Source organism: Dendrobium catenatum, unplaced genomic scaffold, assembly GCF_001605985.2.
Source record: "Dendrobium catenatum unplaced genomic scaffold, ASM160598v2 original_scaffold_4309, whole genome shotgun sequence".
NCBI classification, from domain to species: domain Eukaryota; kingdom Viridiplantae; phylum Streptophyta; class Magnoliopsida; order Asparagales; family Orchidaceae; genus Dendrobium; species Dendrobium catenatum.
The window spans coordinates 57,552-75,202 of record NW_021322770.1 but is presented as its reverse complement, the minus strand read 5'-3'; the positions used below and the strand labels follow the sequence as shown (position 1 = coordinate 75,202).

Sequence of the window (17,651 nt, the reverse complement as noted above, 5' to 3'; positions counted from 1 at the left end):
ATGTGAAACTATTATCCTCCATTTTCCCTTATGATAGATGAGAAATGAATGTAGAGTTATAAGTAGATTTATCCTCCATTTGCATATGTAATAGATGAGAGATGAATGTGAAGCTATAAGTGAATATGTTGAGGGAGAAGAACAAATTATGATCGTACGAGGTTTTCAGCTCTTGCCAAAGACATTGGACCATTTTGAAATGGTACCTTCATATTTTGATAGAACTAATATATAGGACAATAACTTTTTTATTATTTTCTAAAATAATATTTTAATACAAATTTTTTTTTAACTAAAAAATTGATTTAAAAAAAAAAAGGCTATTATGTCCATCACATATGTATTTCATGCTTAAAAGGGGAAGAAAGTAAATAAGATATATTGATAATATAGAAGTAGAATAACCCCATAAAAATAATGTAAATTACCATTTTGATCTCTTTCCCTCATCCTAAACAATCAGCTCAATGCCACTATTTTAAGATTCTACAGGAAGTCTACTTAGTTATGAAAAAGCAGTACATAATATATAGCTGTTCCCATGAGCACTACAGCTACCGAAGCATTTCTCAAAAAATTCACCTCCTCCTCCCCTGAGACAAACACATCATCAAAGTTAGCAAGTATCATCAATGAAGTAAATTTTTTTTTTCAGTTATATTTTGAGGATTAAAAGAGTCGTCCCAGCTAAAAACTAAGGTTTCGTTTGGAACGATTTTCTTATTGCTTTTTTAAGCAGTTTTTTAGTACAATTTTTTTTTTTAAAGAAATTTTTATACTAAAAAGTTATTTTTGAAAGCAGTAAGAAAACCGTCCTAAATAAAGCCTGAGATGTTAACTAACTCACCGATCCTACATAATCATTTATGATAGACTGCTTTCGTCTCTTAAAAGAAGTGAGTGCAGGAGTCTCCAAAGCAGGTGCTTTTGCTGCAGATCGCTTTGAAGGCGTCATATTCTGTTCGACATAAAAAAAATAAGGTAAGAAAATGCAGATAAGCACCTTTGTTCATGCAAAACACAATTTTGTTAAAGATAATACAAACCTAAAAAAGGAAAGGGAAAGCTTACCTTTGCATATTTTTTATCCTTCCTGGCTTGCCTCTCACGCTCGTCAAGTTCTTGATTTTCTTTCTCAACCAACCGAATAAGCGTATCGCAGCGCCTCGCTAATTCTTGAGTTGTGCGAGATTTAACAAACCAATCAAAACGAAATAAAGGAGACATTCGGAACGCCATCTTCAGCTCATCCCAATTCCCATAACCAAGCTTATGTACCATGCATAACTAAAAAAATAGGATATCATCACAGAATTTAGTATTATCTTAAAAACACTGACAAGTGAGAAATAAGGTTGTTGAGTATCCTTAAAACACACCATGAAGCGATCACATTCTTCATTGTACAACTTCCCTTTGTTCTGACCATATTGAATCTTCAACTCCAGCCATGGGTTCTTATATCGATCCAGTTTTTTCCCAATCGCTTTCATTATCTCGTCTTTTCTTAAGATCCTTGCCTCTCCTCTTTCAATATTCTTCATTATTCGGTCATAATCTGAAGCAATATAAAGTATCTTAGATGAACAGACTCCTTTTTTTACTATATTATATGTTAAAATCAAAATATTTACATAAAATATGAAAGTTCATTGCTTGGATTGCAGCCTAGTTATCTTGCTATGTTTCTTGGAGTGTGCAGAACAGTGAGAGAATGATGTGGGGAATGGAGGTAACTCCATTGCCTTGAATATCTCCACTGCTCTCTCTCCCAATCTTTTCAAATTGCTAAGTTACTTACACAACTTACTAACCATCGTGATAATACTGCTATTGGCATAGGATATTATAACTCTTTCTCTCTGTTAATATTGTCATAAAAACATAACTCTTCTAATCTTTCAAGGAAAAATATAGCAACCCTCCAATTGCTCACCATGCTCAAACACTAGCCTCATTCCAATCAACTCCACTAATGCTCCTTTAGATTCAGTTACTATTTCCTAAGAAAACTATGACCACCTTTTTACAATTGACCATTTCAATCTCATTTTATTTTCACCTCTAGCTCAAAAACAACTACTCATTATGATAATTTTGCGTTTTAAATTCTTGTGCATCTTCTAATAGGATTAATAACTAATAATTATTTCAATCACTTACCACAATATATATTCAACCAATTATTATGATTGATGGCCGCTATTTAAAATTGCATAACATAAGATGCGCCTCAATGCATCTTGAAGAAAAAATGCAATGAAGCACACAAACCATCTAATATTTTCTAACCAAGTCTTTTTAGATCTACCTCTACCTTTTTTAACATAGGTTAAATCTAATAGACTAATACATCTACTCTCCTAACTGGGTCATCGAAAGGCCATCGTTTTATGTGACCAAACCATCTGAGATGACTCTCTATAATCTTATCTGTCACTAGAGCTACTCCAACCATTCATGTATATGCTTATTTTGTATCTCATCCATCTTTATTAAATATCCTCTTCTAAAATTTTTTTTTTATCTTCATCCTTAATGCACTTAACTTGAACTAAATCTTTACTACTCCTATCTCTTTATTTGACTAGCTTATACATATATCTTTCACCCTCTTTAGTATCTAATATATTATATAAATCATTAAAAGCTAAACTCTTTGCATCGCAGAATGCTTTCTTAAACTCCTTACGGACAACTTTATATATTTCCCAATTTTTAAAATTCTTACATCTAACCCAATTTTTATAACAGAGATTCTTCTTTTTTATCTTTTATTGCACATTTGATTCAACCACCAACTACTTTTACTATTAAAAACTTTTCTTTTTGATACTTCAAGCATATCATTACAACATTCTTAATATTACAAGCTACTATTTCCCATATAATATTAACTTTCTCATGAACCTACAAAATCTTAAAATTGTGAATCAAAAATATTTTTGTTAGAATTCTTTAAATGCCAACATCTAATCCTATAACAACGATATACTATATTTTTCATTCACAATCACTTCATCTTAAAGTCCAAAACTAATAAACAGTGTTAGATATATAGGCTTTCCCTCATAATAAATTTGCAATTTTTGTAATCTAAACGATCTATTTTTCTTACAAGAAAATAATCAATCTGAATTTTATTATATCCATTCTTATAAGTGATGAGATTCTCATCTCTTTCCTTAAATAAGGTATTAGCAATAACAAAATCATAAGCTATAGCAAAATCTAATATAGTCTTATCACCTTTATTAATCGCTCCAAATCCATAGCCACCATGAATGCTTTTAAAATCTTCTACCTCTCTACAAACATGTTTATTTAAATCTCTCCCAATAAAAACTTTTTCTTCAAGATATATATTTTGTATTAATTATTCTAAGTCATTCCAAAAATTTTTTTTGAGCACATATCCAAACCTTGTTGAGGAGCATAAGCATTTATAATATTAATAATCTTATTATCAACAATAATCTTCAAAGCTATAATCTATCAATTTTTACAATATTATCTTTCAAACTGTTATCTATAATTACACCTATATCATTTCTAGTTGACTCCTACCATAATACTAAAGTTTAAACCCTAAATTATCAATCTCCTTAACCTTCTCTCCCACCCATTTAGTTTCTTAAATGTATAGAATATTTATCTTCATATTATCCATAATATCAATTAATTTAATTAATTTGTCTGTAAGGGAACCTACATTCCACAATCATAACTAATTTAGTTTCATAAACTAGCTTCTTTGCCCACATCCATCCATGATGCGGGAACCCTTTCCTATTTAAAATTGAATATGGGCGTCAATGCAAAGGCCGTTGCACAATTCTCACTATATTCAAGTCATACAGCGCGTCGCTTCCAGAGAACACCCAAGCATTAACATAATGTATTAAAGGATTCATGTCATAATTATTCGACAAGTTTTATCACCAATTGTCCAGTTTGAAAGCATCCAACCGCAGGAATAAGGCATATTCATTAACTCTTTTGTTATCACTTATGTGATCACCGTTTTGATTACTACAGGCCTAATAAGCCTATAGCTAGAATTAAGTTGAAATCTTTCATGACCTTACTAAGGGTCCAGGAAAGGAACTCTTTTTTTATAGGATACCTTACTAATTGAATGAAAAAAAAAAATAGAAAAAAAAAAGAATAACTGAAACTAAGAAAAGAAACTCGCTAAAAAAGACCGGTCTTCTCTGACAAATACGAAAGAGCTTCATCTCATCAATAGAGATGTTGTAGAATGCTACGTGGATGATTGGTTCTATTTTAGTTCTTTATATGAGGATCACGCCACCAAAGAAGTTTTCCTACAACGGGGTCTGAGACAAAGCTTAGGCTCCCGACGTTTGTTTTCACTCTGGAAAACTGAAAGTGGCAATGTACTTTTGGAGAGCTAACTAAGACTAGGAACTGTTCGGGAGAACTCAGATTTCAGACGATTTGAAATAGACGAGATCAGATCGCAGAATAGAAAAGTCTGGGTGAGTCGTCTTCCAAAATGGAATTGCCTCTTGTTATGAATACCAGCTTCTTTCTTTCCGGTACTTGGTTGTTCCCTAAAGTATTTCCCGTTCGCCCCTTGGCTTCGTTCAATCAAAAAATTTCTCTAAGCTTCTCGCCTACTCCTCCAATCGGCAGTAATCCCTACAAGTTAAAGATGCCAAGAATTTGTCCTACATAAGACAGAGAATAATGTATTGGAACAATTTCAATACAAAGATACCATAAGATACACGACATACAGTACTAATATGATTGAGATATGGAAAAAAGCCGTACTGGTTTCATAAAATGAGTGGGTGCCATAGTTTCTTGCTCCGGAACCCTTGACCTAGTTGCTAATGAAAACAAAGACAGATATTATTGGCTTGCTTAGCTAGCTGCTTTGACTGGTGGGACAGACATGAGCAAGAAGCAGAGTTTCATCAATAGATCTCCCCGAGATAAAAGTTGATTGATTTAAGCCGACAACAAAGAAAATTTGCTAATTGAAGTCAATAAGCAGATTAGTGGTTTTTTCTCTTGCTTCCGTCCCAACGTCCTCCTCTTACTAATACTACAGAATGTTCTTGTGAAGGCTTTCCCAATCCCTACGTACCTCGAGTTGAAGGTTAGGAAACCTAACCCGGAAAAACCTTTCATCGTTTTGGCCGAGAGACCCGACGCCCATTGAGTCCTCTCTATGTCTGTCTCTCCGAGTTTCTACTACTAAGACTAAGTGAAGTAGCACTTCAGCTATGAAAAGTCATTCAGCAATGAAACTTCCATGGCGTAGATTTACTTTTTACGAATCTATCTTGAAGAGTGTGATCGTTATTGCATGCAGCCATTAAATAGGTTATACAGAAGGGTGGGTTGGTTATATACTATTCTGCGCCTTTAAATTCTATTAGGGATGCTAATACTATAGCACACCTGCGATTTAAGCTATGGAGGAAGAATCCTTTTGTGTCTAGTACTAGGGATTCTAATGTACTAGGTAAAACATATAATGAGAACTATTGGCGGAATTAAGTCTTAACGTGTGTTAGATATTTAGGGTGCCTATTACGACCCTCCACTTGTCTTATCTAGGACATAGGACCTGGCAATGGCAGTGTTAGGTGACAATCTCTAAACACTAAAAAAAAATTCTTTCATAAATCTAATTTCTTTAAATAGTTTACTTATGTTTTATATTTTCTAGAACATTTGCATGATTTTTTTTTAATCAAAATTTTCATTCTAAGATTTTTTTAAAAAAGATAAGGAAAAATCCACAACATGTCATTAAAAAGACCCGACATTGAGGCATAACGTGCGAATTGAGACTATAGGGAATCTCAAAACTTACATTCATCTATAATGAAATCATTGTGAGAAGATTGAGTTACAAAAACGAAAGAGCATCCTTCTAGCTCCAACAAAAATGTAACACCATGTGCCAAGATGTCGAAGGTGGTAAAAGAGGACATCCGTGCATATATGAAGAAGATGATCATGTCAAAGCATTTAACACAAGATAGTTTGAAATAGAATAAATGCTGGTTCACACTATGAAGGAAATAACTACTCATGAGTTATATACTTGTTTCCTTCGTTCTTTTGGAAGTAAACGGACGTAATACGACAGAGAAATGAGAGAGAGGAGATGAAAGAAAGTAAGTTTATATTTTATTTCTCTTCCTTGCAGTTTCTTGTATGATAGAAACCTAAGTAAAGGTTGACATCAAATTCGAGAGCATAAGAAGAAAGTTCTAGGAGGAAGAGTCCGAAAATTGGGATTGTGAATTTTCGTCTACTTTTGACAACATAGAAAGAATAGTAAATATTTATTTTCTTATTTTTTCTATCTGTTCAACAAAGAGAAAGAAAATATTAAAATTCTTTTCTTCTAATTGAAGAAACATTACTATTGTAGGAAGAATCAAACTATAACAACTTTAAATCCAATAATGAAAGAAGTAGATTTGCAATGAAGGAAAATTTCGATGAGGTAATCATTTTCTAATATAGATTTTGGAAATGTTTGAAGTAAATTAGAGAATAGGAATCCTTGATGTTGCTTTGAAAATCTATTGAGTGCTCCAAGCTGAAGTTTTATAAATTAAGATCACATTAATGTTATTTAAATATTGGAATATCTTCATAATTAAGTTAAAACAACTGTTGATAAAGTCATAACAAAGTTTGAGGTTTGGAAGGAAATTAGAGCTCAGAAATATTTAAAGTAGGTAATTATAGTTGTTTGAAATTTCATTATTATATTTTCATTTTCATTTAAAAAAAATATTTACATAATTATTTTACTTATTTTGATACTATTATGAATAAAGCAATGTAAAATTCAAATGTATATATGATAGTAAAATATGCATTGATTATTATGAGAAAGTATGAACATATATATGAATCTGTAAAAGAATGTATATATATATATATATATATATATATATAGATATATAGAATACAAGTAAAGAATAATAAAAGAAAATGATATAAACATAAATGAATAATTGAGAATAAATGAAAAAGGTAAGAGGATATGTATGCAAATTATATGAGTTACCTCAATAATACTGGCTAGGGAAGCAATGTACATGTACATGTTAAATGGAAATGAAAATGCAAATGTAAATGGTTCTACCTTTATTGATATATTTAGATGGTGCTCCTGTACTAAATGAATTGGAAAAAAATAAATGTTGAAATGTATATGAAATGTATAAAGAAATGAGTGAATGAAATGAAAAATTATATCAAAAATATATGTATATGAATATACATACATCAAAAGTTATATTTGTTTTAATATTATATTAGAAATGAGAAATGAGAAATGAGAAGGATATCATTCATTGTTTATGTATTATATAAAGAAAGATTATCACCAAGTTTACTATGCAAATTCAACCTATTCAGCTAAACTTTCAGGTAAGTCTTCAGAGAAATAGAAATGACTGAAAGAGAAATAGAATATGTCCACATAAAGTGTACGAATGGAAGAAGGTAAATTATGATTTATGCAAATGTTAAGTATTTGTGAAATTTTTTATTATGGCTCTTCATTGTTTGTAAAATGTTAAAATTTATTGTTATAAGTAAGAGTAGTAATTTTCTTAGCCGTCCAATTGTTAGTTTCCACCTCATTAGTTCGAGTATCTGGGCCAGATCGTGACATAAATCTTGTTGATATATATGCTCCAAATTAAAAGGAAATGTTAGCCCTAAAATATATTCAGTTAGAAATTTTGTTTATATCTGATGAGTTGTGTTTATATTTAATTACACCTTAGAATTATACTTGCTCCTCTGCACCAAAAAGAAGAATCCTCCAATGAATAATAAGAAAATAAAGAATTTTTTTCCTTTTAACACATGCATATCTTAATACCCCGTTCTTTTTTTTTTCCTCCAGCTCAATGAATATGCATTTTTTCATTACAGCTCTTATTCACCATCAAAACACATTGAATCTTAATCACTGCACGGACTAAGAAAGAGTTTTAATGAGATTGAGAATGAAGAAAAAGCTGAAATATATACCCAATAATGACGTGCAATGGAAATAGAACAAAAACAATATACCATTAAGTTCTTTGTATCTCTCCCGAAAAACCTTGGCATATCTTTCAACTTCTTCTTGTGATTTACCCTCCATTTCAGAGGCTATGTTTTTTACGTCACCACGTCCATACTTCTCACAAGCCCTAATAAATGTATTGAAGTCCCTTCTCGTCCATGTTGAGAAACCCTAAAACATGCAAAATAAAGCTCAAAAAATTTGACATAAGGAATAATAAAAGAATTTTTTTCCAAAAATTTAAATTTGGTCACCTCTTCTAACAACTGTTCCTTCTCTACTTGTTCCTCTGCCGTCAATGATTCACCTAATTCTGCAAAATTACAACAGCGAAGTCTTCACTCCGTATACATCAATGAATGAATAGCTAGTAAACTTCAAGATATAAAAAAAATTAAATTTAAAAAATAAAAACCTTCAGGGTCATCACTATCACCAATTGAATCTTTAGACTGGCTCCTTTGATGGGCCAGCTGCACAAAAAAGGCAAAACGTGATCATGTATTACAAAATATTGAGATGACAAGCCCATAAAAGAATGTACAAATGTTGAAGGCGCAGACATTTTCTTAGACCAGACTGGTATCAAATGACAGCTTTAGTAACATGGAAACATAACTTCTTTAAGCCCCATCAGGATTCCATGATGTATCGACACCAAGAGGGGAATGGAATTTCAGATACAAGAGCCTAACGACCAACAGCAAATTGCATGTCCTATGAAAATGCTATTTTGAAATATATATATATATATTAGATGAGAGCTTAAAGGGAAATATTATGTAGTAGAGCAAAATGAACAAAATAATAAATATATCATAGATTGATCAAAGAAAAGAATAACAAAACAAAAATGACTATAAAGAAAATATATAAACTTCTAAGTAGTTAGATATAACACAATAATTCACCTAATCTATATTTAAAATTATGCAATTGGATATTGAGACATTTTCGGTCCTTGAGTTGAGGTGTAAGCCTCCAGACGATTTGAGACATAAGCCTCAAAATCTAAAAATTACGTAAAATAAAAATGAAGGTTAAAAGAGATTTTTTTATATAATAACCAAATAATATACAAAAGGATGACATATTAACTTTCTATTGAACTATGAAATAACAATTTGGCATAAAAATGAAATAAAAAATTACACAATTCGTAAAGTGGCAAGTAATATGTTATATGAAATATAGTTGAAATCCAACATCACAATAGCAAAATAATATAAAATATATTATGTAATAGCAAAAGGAGAAGGTGGTGGTTATGACGGCCATCCCCAGGCGATCATCGGTAGTTGTAGTGGTAGACTGGCGGCAAGAACTCACAGCAGGACGTCAAGGATAAGGATTACAGCATGGGTGTGACTAGTCCGTGTGAAGGTGCATGTGTTTAGATAAGGTTAAAAATTAGTTATTTTTCTATATTTATAATTAAAAAAAAAGACATACAAAAGGCAAATGCCTCACGCCTATGATGGAAATTGTGCCTCAGCCAGATTGAGTTGTACGCCTCAAAGCACAATCATTGAGTTTGTAATAGAATTGCACTGAGGCACCCCTCACATTACGCAATTTTAAACTGGGTACCTAATAAATCCGAAGATGAAAATCAGTCTTTTATTCAACATTGGAAGGATATTAAAAAGCTTAAGCTTAATCCCCGGATTGCAGTTTTTTTGGTGAAGGCTGTTGAAGAATGCAATTCCCTCTTGTGAATTTTTAATGAATACAAGATTATTGAATAATAATCTTTGTCCTAGAGACTGCGGTATGATAGAGGATGGAGAGCATGTGGCCGTGAAATGCTTAAAATTAATTCAGTTTATCCAACTGGCTAATAGATGGGGATTCTCTTTACCGGTTTTTAGCTGACTACAAGATTGTCTTATTTTCTTTAATAAGATAGAGAAGAATGACTGTTTCATTATAAGAGTTTATTGTGCTTTGGTTTTCAACTCTTGGAAGAGTAGGAACAAACTGATTCATGAAGGATGCGAGCCATTACTCATGCAGCTTTTTCATCTAATAATCCATACACGGACCACTTGGGTGCTAACCAGCTTCATAAGCTGAATTCTTCCTTTTGGCATCCCCCTCCACCCGGTTGGATTAAGGTGAATATAGATGCTTCTCTTCTTCCTTCTAACAAAGCAAGGATAGAAGGTATATTCAAAGATAACAAAGGAATGATGCTTCTATCCTTTGGATTCTCGGTGGTTCATTGGGATATTGGTTTTCTGGAACTATTGGCCTTTCGCTTGTTGAGAGAAGTTATGAAAGAATGGATGATGGATGCTAGAGGTCTAATTATAGAGAGTGACAGTTCTAATGTCATTAGCTATCTGTAGAAATCTTTTGCTAATAAAGGATTGGTTCTGTCTACAGAAGAGAACTTCGATTTTCTTAAAGAGTTTGAGGTAACTCTTTTTCAGTTTATTAATAGAGATTGTAACAAGTTAGCTCATTGGTGTGCTAACTTTGCTTTGAGAGGCATTTTTTTTTTTTTTGGATGTTCTAGAAGTTAATAAGGTTCCTCCTTTTTATTCATTGTTAAAGGAGGAAAGTGATAGGTATACTATCACTTAAGTGTTTTGTACTTTGTTTCTTTTTATTTGCTTTTAATGCTATTGCATTTTCTCAAAAAAAAAAATCATCTAGAAGTTCTAGAAAGGATAAGGGAGTGTAAACTAAAAACAATAGTGATATTATATTTTAACAATATAAGTTTATCGATCCTAGTGTTTTAAAAGTATACATTTCATTCTGATCAACTTCTAACTAGATTATTTATGCCATATTTTTCTTCCAAAATAATAATGAAAATTAAAAAGACACTTGCCTATAAACAACATCTATAATTGGATCATACCAGCCCACACCCTCATCTTCGACTCAAAGATTTATGGTATCATCCTTCACAGCACATCCCATTACCCCTTCCCCTTCAATAATCAAACCATCATCAAGCAATTCAGCCTCACCCCCACCAACTTGTGTCAAGTCCATACTACCGAAAACAATCACCACCATGACCTCCCTGACTTCCAATATGGCTCTAGCCTCTCATCCCCATGGAAACTACTTATCACCATGCTATCGTCATGTTCTACTTGATGTTTAGCTTGAGAACTACATTATCAACGTGCTCTCAAGTCACTAACATATCTACTTCTCCCATCATCAGTGCCCAATGAAAGGCCAGAAAGGATGATCTTACAAATATTCAATAATGAAGATTGATTAAAATAAAAAAATTGACAACAAATATCAACCAACAATTGGACTTTCCTAGAGGGTTCATGAATGTGACCAAAGCCCCCAACCTTTTCCTCCCTAAAACTCCCAACCCGCCCCGCCAACAACTTCACCAATCCCTATTATAATTTATGGATCTGAGCTTGAGCAACAAACAAATTGTTGATAGCCAAATTAAGAATAATAAGCTTCAAAACATTTAAAATAGTGCTATCAAAAAAATTAGAAAAAATAAACTAGAAAATAATTATATCAAAAGAACAAATAGAGCATCATCTACTAAAGATAAGGTATTTGCACATAAACTTAAGTGGTTTGAACATGCTACAGAAGATAAAAAAATTCACCCAACAAAAACAAGCATTTATCCCACTTAAAAACAAGCATTTATCCCACTTAAAACATAAAATTTATAAGTGATTAGAATTTTTTTTTTTTTTTTAAAAAGAGCAAAACTAACTTAAGATAATATGAATAGAAGCTGTTCTAAATGATTTGGAAAAAATATTCAAAAAATCACACAAAACTCAACATGGACAAATGGAAAATAAGGATCCATAAAGTAGATAAGAAAAAAAATGATGAAAATAATTAGCTTAATTAGACAAAAAAATAGATGATTAATTTTGAATTGATTAGGGTGGTTTTGGCTTGCATTAAAACCCAACTACTCATCTTTGATTATTTTGATTCCAATAAAGAATATACACTAAAAAAAAAAGTGCCTTTTATAAATCACATGCAATGCAAAAATAAAACAAGCATAAATCATCTGAGTAACGTATAAATCATTCACTGTCTTTTTTTAAAGAAAAGACACCATCCAATTTTTCCCCAAAAAAACATCAAAAAAAGAAAACAAGAACAGGAGCCAATAAATTAGTGAAAAAAAATAAGTCCTATAAAAACGCACCATAAGATATCGAACTTCTTTTTCATAAAGCTGGCTAAGTCGTTGACTATTGAAAAACTGGAAGTCGTGCCTGTAATAAAAACAAAAGATCATGTCATCTAAATGGCACATCGGTTTCCTACATAAACTACTAATTTAATCTAGAAACTAAAGAGGAAGACGAAATATTTTTCTTTGCATCATGTAAACAAAATAGAAAATTCAATAAAAACTCACAGTTGTGGCATTCTAGGGATTCGTGGTTCTTTTGGTTTTGAAGGACCAGCACCCTGACGCATTGCTTGTTTGAAATAATCTGACTCCGAGTAACTAGATAGATGGGACAAATATAATATACAAAAACCGAATAGAAGAAAGAAAATGATATAAAATATTTGTAGTATAAACTCACTTGCGTTTGCGTTCCCTTTTGGGTGGTTCAATCCAATTCTCACTAACAATCTTCTTGAAATCAAGTTTGCTATCATCCTAAATGGATAAAATTAAGAAAGCTTTAAATAATATTAATTAACAAAACACATACACATGATTAACTAGACATATCCAGCCAAATAATTCCAATTAAGATATTTCTTATAACTTAAAGTGCAAATTTGTACCTTCTCATCATCAAAATCATATAACTCGGCATCTGAAAACAATGAAAATTAATGCCAAAAAATACTTTTGAGTGACCATAGAGGAAAAAAAAAGTAATAAAAGAACATGAAGAACACATACTGTCATCCATTTTAAATTTAATGCAATCTTCTGTAAATTTCTTCATCTTTGCATCAAGCTCAGCAGTTGCTTCTTCTCCTTTAGCAATGATCCGATCAATATCTTCATCTGTTATGGTGCTGTCCTTGGAGCTAAAAACCATCTCCGCACCAAATCTTACCATTTGCAATAGCTCATCCTTGTTTACAGCTGCATTAAAAGATATAAATGAAATATGAAATAAAAACGCAAGATTTGTCTTGAGGAGAATCTATTTTATAATGCATAGCACCTACTTTTCTGCTCTGCCAATCGACCTTGTTGAATTACTAAAGCATCAAGGGCAAGCTTCTTATATGCCCTCTCAATCACTTTCTCCTCAATTGTGAACTGTTAATGAAAGGAAATATGCCATTAAAATCTAACTAACTTTTGGAATGCCTCAGCTAACAAATTTTAAAAATCAAAATGAACCTCGGTACAAAATCTGAACACTTGAACTTCTTTCAGCTGGCCAATCCTGTGAGCACGATCTTGTGCTTGCAGATCAACTTGAGGATTCCTGAGGATGAAAACAGGATTATCAGGCTAAATGAACTAAAACATGAACATTTGTTTTGACAAAGCTTAATGCAACAGCATGGCAAATTCACCAGTCGCTGTCATAGAGAATGACCACATCTGCTGTGGCAAGGTTAATTCCTAGACCACCTGCTCTCGTTGAAAGCAAGAAAACAAATTTGTCACTTCCTGGCCGATTAAAGGCCTCAATAGAAGCATCACGATCTTCCCCTCCAGTACTACCATCAATTCGACAATATTGGTACCCACAAAACATCAGATAGTCTTCTAGGATATCCAACAACCTAGTCATCTGTAAAGAAGAAATGTTATTTGAAAGCAGCAACTAGAAACAACTACCATTTTTTGCAAAAACAAAATAATATGAGCATGACGCTAACAACAAAGAGAGCATTTATTAATTACATATTTGGGGGGGAAAAATTAAGAATGGCATTTATCTGTGGTGACACTTCAACTGAGATTTGCAAATAAAATGTGTAAGTGCTAGAGTCTAACTCGGTAAAAAATAAACAGAAATGTAATAGGCATGCTCAAGAGAGGAACAGAAATAAAAGGGATATATTGGATATGATTAATAAGGAAACTATATATGAATAAGGGTTAGGCCAAAGCTTAAAGGGTTAGAAATCCCTCAAAATGATTAAAGTAGCTTAAATTTAACATCAAATAAAATATTTAACTGTCCTAGCATAACAAACAAGTATTTAGGGTTACATGCATCAATGGGCATGCAGAAGATGTTAAATATCATTCACCTTCCAATATGCCAAAATGCTCCCGTTTGCCACCAAGGAAACATCAGTTTCAAATGCATTCTATTACCACGCAATAAAACTTCTAGAGCTCTAAGCATTCATACATGTTTAAAAAAAACAAATTATTAAGAGAAATTAACCTGTGAAAATATTAGAACCCTGGAATCACGTTCCTTCAGCTTTGGCAACAATTTATCAAGAAGAACCATTTTTCCTGAAATAAAATCAAGACAATGGTCATCTGATATCATGGTCATATGTAATCATATTTTATCAGATAAGTCACCTGCATTTGTTATCAAATGGTCTCCTGTGGTATATGGAGGACCAGGTTCTGCACCCTGAAATAAGTATGGGTGATTACAGCATTTACGCAGTTGCATGGCAATGTTTAAAAGGCGCTTCCTTTCTCCACCAGCATTTATCACATCCAGATCTTTTTGAAGCAAAGCGCGATAATAATTCTTTTGCATCTGGGACATTCCTACTTTAAGTATGGTCTCCTTCTTAGGCGGCAATCCTTTTTCTACATCAGATTTAAGCCGCCGAAGTAGAAATGGGCGAAGAACCTTGCAAATAACAAAAATAATAAGTTAGAACAATAACAGAGATTAAAGAAAGGATGGATATCATACTTGAATCAAAGCCAACCTTATGAAGCTGTTGAACAACCTCCTGCTGATCATTTTCACCAGATATTTGAAACCAATCATCAAATGTTTCAGCTGAACTAAATATCTCAGGCAATAAGAAATTGAGGAGTGACCACAACTCATGAAGATTATTCTGCATTTCACATGTATTGCGCCAATAAGTATAATTTACACATCGCAGGAGATTCAAGAAAACGCATCAAAAACAGAATGCAAAAATTTGTTATGAAAAAAATCATGTGAAAAAAGTAAACTAGAAAAGGACCATTTAAATTTAGGAGCCACTATGACACGAAGTTCAAAGTACACCATGGTTGGAAACAAAATGTTTGCCTCGCAACACAGTTTTCATTTGTGATTGTAAATAAATCAGATGAGTCGGCTAAAATTTGCACTTACACAGATTGAAAAATATGTCTATGATAAATGGCTCTCTATTTGGGCTATGATTGCTTTTTTTTTTTGCTACTTCAAAGCCTTCGTAAGAGATGAACTTATAAAATTCTATTGGAAATGCAAAGTTTCCTTCTGAGTCTGTCCAAATTGCAGAACTTTTTATGATGCACAGAGCACTGAACTTAGAACTTATGAAAATTGCGGTATAGATATTCTTATCATACACAGTTATTCCTGATCGAGTGGACTTGTCAATAGAAATTAAAAAATTTTCAAGTTGAGGAATTAATGCTCCTACAATTGAACTTATTCCTGTCCATGTGTCTCAGTTAACGATATTCCAGAAATTTTCAAGTTTGACTTTGTTTGCTTTTGGGATTTCTAGTTGGTTTCCAGGATTTGTTTCTTTCAACAATTCTAATGGTTCCAAAAGCTAAGATTTATTTATTCACAGTTCATATGCGGTAAGTTTCTATGGATAGACTATGTCTAAGGCAAGTAACAAGGAATTGATGACATCAATAGAAACTTTCTTACGTTAAGCAGTAAAATAGATAGTCCAGATCCTCATCTCCTAGTCAAAACATGTGCAACAGATTTTTAGTGGCACCTTCGAGTGTACCTACTTACATGGAAAATTAGGAACACATGTTACCTTATTGACATTGTGTTAGGCTGGACCAAACTAAACCGGTCCCTCCTAGACCGGTTCATTACTACAGGAGGCGGGCCCATAAAGGGGGGCGAAGCAGGGGTGGGGCCCAATCATTGATTGGAGCAAGGGTTTATGAGGGAAAATTCAAACTTGACGGCTGTTTAGGGATTAATTAATTGTATTTTGCTTTAAGTAATTTCCTTTTAGCTAGGGTTAGGATTATCTTGAATTTGGAGGCTGAATTTGAGATCTCTTGTGTAGTGTTTGGGCTCTAGTCTTTAACTAGAGATTAGGAGAATTGGATCTTCCTCTCGAATTGAAGATTCTAGTATCGTTTGTTGTTTTTCTTGTTCTTTTGCTGAATTGGAGATTTTATATTGTTGTTTTCTCTATTAAGTTTGAAATTTCTACATCAACTTCATTGAATTTCTCTAAAATTCAGCAAATTCCTGCGCTTGTGGTGGTTATTTTATGAAATTCTTATTATGGGGAGTACTGATGTCATCCGGGTCGAGTATGGGTCCCCGGAACTAACCCGACGCTATTCGGGTTCAGGTCAACCCGACCCGTCGATTTTCCGGACCCAACACGCTTCGGATTCGAGTCAACCCGACCTGTTTAGGGTTTAGGGATAGCACGGTAGCCGGAACAACGGCAGCGGTGCCGGCGGCTGGCTGGGTAGCGATCATGGTGCCGGCGACGAGCGAAGTCGCGGACGCGACACGACTCGGGGCAGCTGGGACAGGCGAGGCCTCGGGGCAAGCGGGCAGACTTGGGTAGGGTCATTTCGAGTCATTCCCGAGTTCCCAGGTCAACTCGAACCCGACCCGATTTTGCAAATGGGTCAATTTTCTGGACCCTAACTTGACCCGCTTTGGATTCGGGTAAACCCAAACCCGAAATTTTTGGATCGTGTTTCGGATCTGGTCCAATATTGACACCCCTAGTCAGACTCATGCAAAACCACAGACCTATAGCATATAACAATCATGTACTATCAGCCAGAGTTAATCTGAAGTCGATATATAAGAGGGAACTGATGGCTATTGTTTTACTTATTAGAGCAAAAGATGATAACTGAGGAACATCAGAGATGGTTGTCCAAACTGCTAAGCAATGATTTTGAAATCCAATACAAGCCAGGTTTGGAAAATAAAGGCGACTGATGCCTTATAGATATGTGTTGGGGAGCTCCAGGAGATGACAATTTCAGTACCACTAATGGTAAATTAGGAGGCTATCAAAGAAGAGTGTATGTAGGATAAGGAGTTGAGGAAGATTTGGGAGGAGTTCATGAAAGATACGAATAGCCATCCAGGGTACTCACTTGAGGGGGAGAGACTCTTACATCAAGGGAGATTTGTGATGCCACGAACTTCCATCCATATTCCCCATCTACTGCAGGAGTTCCATGGGAGTGTAGTTGGAGGTCATTCCGAGGTACAGAAACATACAGGAGATTGGCTGCTGAGGTATACTGGAAGGGGATGCATAAGGATGTGGAGGAGATGGTGGCGAGGTGTGAGGTGTGCCAAAGGAACAAGTATATGGCTATAACTCTAAGGGGGTTACTACAACCCTTGGCACTTCCAAACATAGTATGGGAGAAGTGTCCATGAATTTTATAGATGGCCTACCACGATCGGAGAGATTC

The 17,651-nt window shown here is 33.6% G+C and overlaps 1 protein-coding gene across 1 annotated transcript in view; it reads right to left on the bottom strand.

Annotated features, from left to right (window-relative positions):
- Positions 1 to 359: 359 nt before the first annotated feature.
- LOC110107306 (probable chromatin-remodeling complex ATPase chain) overlaps positions 360 to 17,651 on the bottom strand; it is a 32,646-nt gene continuing 15,354 nt past the window's right edge. Inside the window, exons 8-25 of the mRNA XM_020837531.2 lie at positions 14,945 to 15,079; positions 14,580 to 14,862; positions 14,434 to 14,507; positions 13,607 to 13,827; positions 13,428 to 13,515; positions 13,250 to 13,343; positions 12,975 to 13,163; positions 12,854 to 12,885; positions 12,646 to 12,722; positions 12,471 to 12,563; positions 12,255 to 12,324; positions 8,499 to 8,556; positions 8,338 to 8,396; positions 8,089 to 8,254; positions 1,380 to 1,558; positions 1,072 to 1,287; positions 848 to 958; positions 360 to 593 (exon numbers count right to left, since the gene is read on the bottom strand). Of these exons, the coding sequence (XP_020693190.1) occupies positions 579 to 593; positions 848 to 958; positions 1,072 to 1,287; positions 1,380 to 1,558; positions 8,089 to 8,254; positions 8,338 to 8,396; positions 8,499 to 8,556; positions 12,255 to 12,324; positions 12,471 to 12,563; positions 12,646 to 12,722; positions 12,854 to 12,885; positions 12,975 to 13,163; positions 13,250 to 13,343; positions 13,428 to 13,515; positions 13,607 to 13,827; positions 14,434 to 14,507; positions 14,580 to 14,862; positions 14,945 to 15,079 (2,160 nt within the window). The 3' untranslated portion in view covers positions 360 to 578. The remainder of the gene's footprint in view (positions 594 to 847; positions 959 to 1,071; positions 1,288 to 1,379; positions 1,559 to 8,088; positions 8,255 to 8,337; positions 8,397 to 8,498; positions 8,557 to 12,254; positions 12,325 to 12,470; positions 12,564 to 12,645; positions 12,723 to 12,853; positions 12,886 to 12,974; positions 13,164 to 13,249; positions 13,344 to 13,427; positions 13,516 to 13,606; positions 13,828 to 14,433; positions 14,508 to 14,579; positions 14,863 to 14,944; positions 15,080 to 17,651) is intronic.